Source organism: Stegastes partitus, unplaced genomic scaffold (assembly GCF_000690725.1).
Source record: "Stegastes partitus isolate 25-593 unplaced genomic scaffold, Stegastes_partitus-1.0.2 Scaffold573, whole genome shotgun sequence".
Taxonomy (NCBI): domain Eukaryota; kingdom Metazoa; phylum Chordata; class Actinopteri; family Pomacentridae; genus Stegastes; species Stegastes partitus.
The window spans coordinates 11,183-19,529 of NW_007578304.1; the positions used below are offsets into that span (position 1 = coordinate 11,183).

At 49.1% G+C, this 8,347-nt stretch overlaps 1 protein-coding gene across 1 annotated transcript in view; it reads right to left on the reverse strand.

Moving 5' to 3' along the window:
• The window catches only part of LOC103362405 (exocyst complex component 6B-like), a 53,980-nt gene that overhangs the window by 8,353 nt on the left and 37,280 nt on the right, over positions 1-8,347 (reverse strand). The window contains exons 11-15 of the mRNA XM_008288750.1: positions 6,795-6,915; positions 6,652-6,723; positions 6,268-6,365; positions 5,214-5,319; positions 4,982-5,091 (exon numbers count right to left, since the gene is read on the reverse strand). Of these exons, the coding sequence (XP_008286972.1) occupies positions 4,982-5,091; positions 5,214-5,319; positions 6,268-6,365; positions 6,652-6,723; positions 6,795-6,915 (507 nt within the window). The remainder of the gene's footprint in view (positions 1-4,981; positions 5,092-5,213; positions 5,320-6,267; positions 6,366-6,651; positions 6,724-6,794; positions 6,916-8,347) is intronic.

The following is an 8,347-nucleotide window of genomic DNA, read 5'->3' on the forward strand; positions in this document are numbered from 1 at the left end:
ACACACACACACACACTCTGTCGCTGGAGGCCGGTCCAGTGCTGGAATCCCAAACTCAGTGCGTTTCCAAAAAAGCCCAGGAATCCTAAAAACGTTCCGACGACTCGGAGCAGGAGGGAAACATTCCTGGAGCTGCAGAAGTGCCGAGTCGACAGAAACCCGGCAAGAAGTCAGCGGAGCGGCGCTGAACACATACAAACACAGGCCCGCCGCAGAACCCAGATCAGGTTTCATTATATTTGTGCCTCCATCAGTCAGAAGGCCGTCAGAGAGCAGCCAGGCGTCTCGCTGTGTACGGCTCGGGGAGGACGAGACCCGAACCCGAACGGTGACAGCAGCTGGAGGAGGCAGCTGGAGGAGCAGTGGGAGGCTGGAGGCCACGGGATGGAGCTCCAGGAACATCCTCCACTAATGCAGCGGACCGTCCTCACAGGACAGAACCAGCTGTGGTCACCGGTTCACATGATGGTTCTGTCCACCGAGCTCCTCTCAGCACGACTCCCTACATCGTCTATCAACCCAACAGCACCTCTGACACCAAACGTCACCGTGGTTGGACTCATCGGCTGCTCGTGGTGTGAAGCTGCAACTAAATCTGGTCAGAGTTCCTCCAGAACCTTCTCAGAACATCTGGTCTTGCAGCACCTTTATCTACTGACCAGAGTTCTACCTTCAGACTGTGAATGTTCCAGAGGTCCAGGTCCTTCAAGTCCACAGAGGAGGGTCCAGATTGATCACTTTAATGGACTTTTTCCATCATTTCTGAGCCTCAGAACTTCATCAGTACAGCAGATAGACACATGACATTTAGGAGGAAGAACACATCTGGGTTCTGCTAGAACCTGACACCAGATCAGTTCTACACTCTACACAGTTCCCTCACTCTCTGGAACTCTCTCCCACAACATATACGAGACACCTCAGAACCAGCAATATTCAAATGTAAATTAAAAACTCATCTGTTCCGCTCCGCTTTTCCCACCTAGGCCTCGGCTCTATTTCGATATTTACTGGTTTTTTTTATTTTTTATTTTTATCTTTTATTTTTTCACCTGCTTGCTGTATTTCTATATTGTCAACTTTTGTATTTATTGCTTGTTGTTTAATGCTTTTATTGCTTTGCTTTTATCCTGTGAAGCGTCTTTGAGTTCTTGAAAAGCGCTATACAAATAAAATGAATTATTATTATTATTATTATTATTACATCCATCCAGGTGTCTCAGTCTGAACACTGGACCTGGTTTCTGGTAGCATCAGTATTATGGGATGCATTGTAGTTTCCAGTACTTCACGGCAGCCTGTGACCCGATGCTGTGGCCCTGGTTTAACTCAGCGTGTGGGTTTGTCTATTATTAATACCAGTAGCTCAGTTTCAAACAGCACCAACCTGCTGGTGAGCTCAGGTCCTATCAGGTGTGATGTGGGTTCTACATGTGATCTGCATCTGTGGGTGAACCCATGGAGCTATGAAGTCCTGACAACTGCCTCTGGAAGTCTTGTGACCACAAACACCAGGCTGAGCTGGATGGTACGCTGATGAACTAGAGATGAAACCAGCAGCACATCACACGCTAGCACGTTGCTAACTCAGCTTTGCACACAAAAAGACAAATTAGGACAAAACATCGTCTGGACCTAGAGACGGCACAACAGAACATCTGTGCTGGTGGACTCATGACTGTACCGTCGGTGCCACGGCAGACGGGGGAGCAGAGGGAGGACTTGCTCATGACAGACTGACAGTTTGATTCTGGATCGGTTGGCCGCCCCGGCTCGGTTTCCATCCGGACTCCACCAGTCTGCTGCTGTTCCTCAGCAACACTCGCCTCCCCGTCACCGCCGTGGGCATCATTCAGGAGCAGCAGCAGCAGCAGACGTCTGGCTCCGAGCCGGATCGTCCGCCTCAGGTCCACATCTTTCCCACAGGCCTCCATGCCAACATCACCTCATCTGCTTTTCCTCCAGAAACATCTCGGAGCTGCTCGGCCTTCATCGCCGCAGCGGCTGCCAAACCAACACTCAGGTCAAACCCAGAATTACGTCTTCGCTTCGTGCAGCCAAAACAGACAACTGGGCCAGCAAATCATGTTCTGGTCGAAGTGCTCTCTGGTACAGATGGTAGAAACAGCCACGGTGTGAGCTCCACGGCTTCACTCTGACAGAGAGTCGGCGCTGTGGAGGAACAACGTCTAAACGTGATAAGAGCTAAACACAGCTCATACTGGTGAAGCACCGAGCTAACTCCAGCTAACTGTTATACTAACCACACTTCTCAGCTGCAGCCCAGAGGCCTTTCATAAAAGTTCAACCAAAACATTCCTCCAGAACCTCCTCACAACATCTGGTTCTGTATCTGCAGTACCTTTACCTACTGACCAGAGTTCTACCTTCACACTGTGAATAAACGACCCTTGAGGTCCACAGAGGAGGCTCCAGGTTTTTACTTTTCCACAGATGACCCGTGTCCAGAGCTGATCCTGGTACCAAACCACCTGCACCGACACAGCGGGCCTCCTCTGGTTCTTCCATCCTCATCACAAGTGTTTGTCTCATCAGATTTGGCCGAACAGAGACAGAAACACAACAAACCGGGCCGCCGCTGCAGCTCACCTGGTTGAGCCGGCGACCCACGAACAGGGGCCGTGGGTTCGAGTCCCGCTCATGGCCCTTTGCTGCAGCCCCTTCCCCCATTCTCCTCCCCCACTGTCCCGTCTCTCTCTTTTGACTGTCCTATCCAATGATGGCAAAAAGGCCAAAAAATAACTTAAATAAAGGAACACAACAAAGCAGCTCCTGTTTCTGCTGTCTGGGGGTTAAACGGTGACCTAACGAGTGCGTTTGCTGCTTCAGGTTGATGGAAGAATTGCCTAAAACACAATGCAGCCACTTTTGGAGCAACCAGCAACAGAGAGCAACATCCAGGACAGAATACAGCTCAGCAAACACAGGAAGCATGAGCTGAGTGTGTAACCTGACAGAAGATGCACACTCTGAGCTAGAACATGTTCCTCACAGAGAAAACTCTGACTGTATGGGCAGCTCTGATCTGACTGCTGCTCTCAAACAGCACTTTCTTCCATCCATGTTCCTGCCGTTCTGAGGGACTTCTTGTTTTCTGTACGTGTGCTTGTGTTTCTGGCTTCTGTCGCTGCATCTGTATCTCTGTCTATGTGTGCTCATGTGTACTGGTGGGTTCTCCATGGGGGCTGGGAATCAGGGAGGTACCGTTGATCCGTGACCGCCGGAAGAAAAGGAGGAGGAGGAGGAGGAGGAGGAGTGTTTGGAAGAAGTTTCAGAAAGCAGAAGAGAGTCAAAAGAAAGACACAACAGTCATTCCATTAAAAAAATCTACCACATCTGAACAAAGTCCCCCGACTCCCCGACAATCATCTGATTATTAAATCTAAGATCCAACACAGTTATAAATATGTCAGAGACGACTCGAAAAACATCGACAGTGACTTAAAAGAGGCTCAAAATCAGGTCTGAAGACTTCTTATATGGAGTCTGTGATGTGTTGTTGTGTCTCCATGCTAACTTTGAGCTGTCCACCTCTGGCAATAGTTGGAAAAAAAACGTCCAACATGACTCACAATTCATCTATAATCACTTAAAAAATGTGTAAAATGACTCAACAAATGTCCAACTGACAAAAGAAAATCCAAAATGACTTAATATTTCTCTACAATCCCTCTAAACCTGTCCAGAATGATCGTAAACGGTCCAAAAAGAATCCAAATCGTGTCCAGAATGACTCAAATAGTCTAAAATACATCAAACCTGAGTTTGTAGACGTTTACGTGCTCTCAGAAACATATACAACACACTGAAGGACAGGAGGAAATAAAAGGTGTTCTGACTAGTGTGTTGATTACAACATGACAAATCAGTGTCTATAAAACTCAGACGTGATCCAAAATGTCCAAACACAGCTAAATGTAGTCAGCAGGGCTCCAGATTTGTCCAGAATTACTTGAACTCTGCCCAAAAGCTCAAACATTGTCTCTCCAACCAGCTCTGAGCTTCAGTAATGTGGGACACACCAGAGTCCAAACAGCTTCCTGACACACACCGGTACCGTGGACGTGCTGTAGTGATCCAGGTGTTCTGCTCCACGGTGAGGAAGGAAACACACCTGTGCTTTCTACTGGGAACACTGGTGTCAGAAGCCTCCTCCAGCCAACCAGTCTGGAGCCCACTAAAGCCCTTAAACACACGGAATAAGCAGCATGACTGTACATGAACAGAACCCAGGTACCTCTGAGGGATTTACTCGTCTGTCCCTGAACGCATCACCCTGCTGCCCACAGATGTTGTCCAGCCCGGCTCCTCTCCGGTGTCTCCGGGCAGACAGCACTAATCGCTCTCCTCAATCAGGGTAATGACTCCACTACTTGACCTGGCTTGATTTCTACGGTGGTGGTATCTGGTTACCGCGGCGACACGCCTTCCTGCCCGGGTCCGGAAACATCCGGAGGACGGAGCAGGTCGCTGGTCATTGATCCCCCCGACCTCTGACCTCTGCTGATTCGGCGGGAAGCGGCCGTGTGCATGTCGGTGTGGAGTTTCTGCTTCGTGTGCTACGTCCTAAAACGCTGTCGAGCAGTCGGCGCTCGATCCGTCGGATACTGATCGTAAACCGCTTTGATCCAGACTGAAGGACCTCAACAGCTACTATGAATGTCTGAACCATCTGAGACCGCTGTGCTGCTCCACCATCTCTAAGTTCTGTCAGAGAACTTCCAGAGGCTCCCCCTGGTGGAACAGCCAGGTACTGCAGCTGATCGGCGATACATTTTCTGACCTTATAGGTTCATAACATTATAATCCATTGAACTATGACTCAATCAGCAACACATTTCTAACCTCTGCAGACTGAACACCTGTGTGCATTTGGAGGGAAGCGACAGGTGAGTGCAGGTGAGGTTAAGGAAGTACGTTAACATAGAGGGACACTCGGGTGAAGTGAGCAGCGTCATACCTGAGGTGCAGGTCTTCAGAGTATTTCAGACAGGCGTAGATGAACTCCTTCAGCTGGCAGTAGACTTTTGGCACAAACTCAGAGAAGGGAAGCTTCTTGGGGAAGGGAAGCTGCAGGACAACAGGGACGGAGGCTCGTTATGTTTCAGCTTCACATTCAAGCTTCTTTACACGGGCAGGTTCAGACTTTATTTCAACCAGGTTTCAGGTGTACTTCTGTGTTATCTCTCTACCTTTTCCAGTTCGGGGTCCTGCAGGGGGAACTGGGAGGTGTAGTGTCTGTACTCCTGCTCTGTGGACACTGGGATCGGACTGTAGTTGTCCTGATCCAACACCTGCCTGCAGAGGACAAAGTAAACCACACTTTACTAAATAATCTCTCCTTTCTCAGAGGTCAACAGGACACACACACACACACACACACGTATGTATGCTATGTACACAATGACCCCGCTGGGGGTCATTCTGCTGCCTGAGGTTTTCTGCGCCGCCCCCACGTCTTCTTCTTGGCGCTGCAGAGTTCGGACGTTCCAGCGTTCCATGGAGAGGCCGTGAACCGGAGAGCGCTCTCTAACCAACAATACAACACAACATTCCTGTGGCTTCCCCAGTGTGTGCGTCTGAGTGTGTGTTTGTTTGTCCGTTCTCACTGCCCAACTCCCACTGGTGTCTTTGGACAAAAGCGATGGTGAAACAATGGCATGCGGAGCCCAAACACACTCTCCTGTCAGGGCACTGCCCATTCTCAGTGTTCCGGACGTTGTTTTAAAACACTTCCTCGCTCTCTGGCTGCTCGTAAAACTTCAAAACCAGCAGCGATTCCCACAAAAACCAGCACGCTGCTGTGTGTGAGTGCAGCAGACACACACAGTCACACTCTGACCTGATGACTAGAAAGTGGAAGGTCAGAGCAGCACCAGTGTTCTACACACACATACAACGGGTCACTACACATGAAACACAGCTCCTCCAGAACCTCCTCAACAACCTTTAATTTCAACAAAGATCAGATTCAGTCTTTAGATGGTGACACATGAAGTTCTGAGGCTCAGAAATGATGGAAAAAGTCCATTAAAGTGATCAATCTGGACCCTCCTCTGTGGACTTGAAGGACCTGGACCTCTGGAACATTCACAGTCTGAAGGTAGAACTCTGGTCAGTAGATAAAGGTGCTGCAGATACAGAACCAGATGTTCGGAGGAGGTTCTGGAGAAGCTCTGATCATCAGATAAAGTTACTGCAGATAAAACATGGGATGATTTTTGGGTTCTCTGGTTGGTTTTCTACCTGAAGGTGATGTTCCACCTCTTGAGCAGGATCTCTCCGTACTGCTCCCTCATCTCCAGCAGCATGTCGAACAGCTGTGACACCGGGAAACCATAACCCTGCAGAAGGAGAGGAAGAAGAAGAAGAAGAGCAGCCGGTCAGAGTGGAGACAGAGCATCGCTGAAGCACTGATCAATACCAAACACCAAACATACACACATTCTCATCCACATATTTCACTGAGGAGTTCTGAAACCTGCAATTTGGTTTTTGCTCAAAGTGCATTTTACAGAACATGTTCTGAACATATCGGAGCTCCAACATGGACCAGAACTCCTGAACACAGACTCCAGAACCACCACAGTGAGGATAAACCAGAGTTTCATTCAGTGATGAACGTCAGACCTGCAGAGTGTCGGCGAACAGGACGATAAGGTTCTTCAGATCCAGAACCAGGTCGGGGTCGTCACAGTAGGACTGAGGAACAGAACACAGAGTTAGAACGTTGGAGGACAGACGGTGGGTTTTGTGGGTGTGCTGGTTCTTACCGAGTGCGTCCTCAGAGCAGCGATGATCTTGGACAGAGCCAGCTCCCACAGCTCCTCCACATACGCTCTGTTCACCAAACCCTGAGTGGTGTGAAGGACGTGATCCTCCACCACAAAGAAGCTGCAGGAACAGAACCAAGGAGACGGATCAGTCACAAGCAGCAGAATCAAACTACAGACATTCACATGAACATGAGTTGGAGGAGAACCCAGTCAGGTCTGGTAAAGTCCACATTCAGACTTTGTGAACATGTCCAGTCCTTGTGGTCGTTGGGATCCATGTTGACCATGTATCTGCTGGGACGCCTCACAGTGTGAAGAGTGGAGCTGCAGCAGGTTAACGTCTATGACACAGAGCCATAAACAAGTACGGTACCCTGGATCATGTCTATTCCATCATCACCGGGTCTTCTGGAGGTGAAATGATCTAGAACCAGTTCTGATCCACCTATTAAATCCTATTTACGGGTACAGATGAGGACTTGACTCCACATCTCTCTGAACTTATTCACTTTGCAAACATTGATCTAAAAGCTTCAGCAACAGAAAATAAAACGGACTTCTACACGCGTGTGGCTCTCTTCAGCCTCACTGAGCTTCATAGACCCATTGTTGTGGACAGCTGAAGTGATTTCTGACAACTTTTCAGAGACGCTGCCAAGTCTGAAATCATTACAGATGACGGGCGGGTAAATGGAGCGCTGGTCCAGTCAGGCGTAACAACTCGCTCACGTCTCTGCAGCGAACTCGTCCATCACTTGCTGCGCTGCTTTCTGAGAGAAGGATGACGCCTCCTGCAGAGTGCCTTGGTTAGTGTCGGCTGACAGCACGTCTCCGTGGAGGCGATGCCCACTGAGTCCTGCCAGACCACAGCGAGCCGCCCAGCTCCAACCTGCTGCTGCTCAGTGTCATTCTGACCAGATCCACTTTGCAACTGATTTTCAGCTTTTTCCACCGCTTGCCTTTGTGAGAAACGCTGAAAGCTTCGTGTGTTCGTTAAAACTCTCCCTCAGAATCCAACCACAGAGAGAAGACGATAAATAACTGCTGTCAACACGTGAGTCTGATGATGGAAACATCTCAGGACAACCACACCACTGATTTACTGATGTCAGAACCTCGTGGTGACCACATTCCTGTGTTCTAGTCTTCTTACAGCTGCCTCATCTTCAGAAATGATTATTTTTTAATGTTTAACCTGTGAAACGTTACCAAGAGCAAAGACGATGATACAGAACAGAAAAAAGCAGCAAATCCTCCCGTTTGACAAGCTGGAACCACTGAGTGGATAAATCACAGCCAGCAGACTGAACCGTCAGTCCACCAGCTTCAGCCAGGACTGACTCAGCTGCAGCGCTTTCAGCTGAACTGCAGGCAGTGTTTCCACGAGCACAGTCATTTACATCATAGGGATTACACGTCTTCCAGCGTTTCAACGTCTCTGAACACTCAAAATGGACAGAAGAAAACAGCAGTTTAGCAGCTAAAGAGCCACGAGACGGGATGGACGATGACCACAGAGAGACAGAAAGCCACAAAGAGACGTACACCGG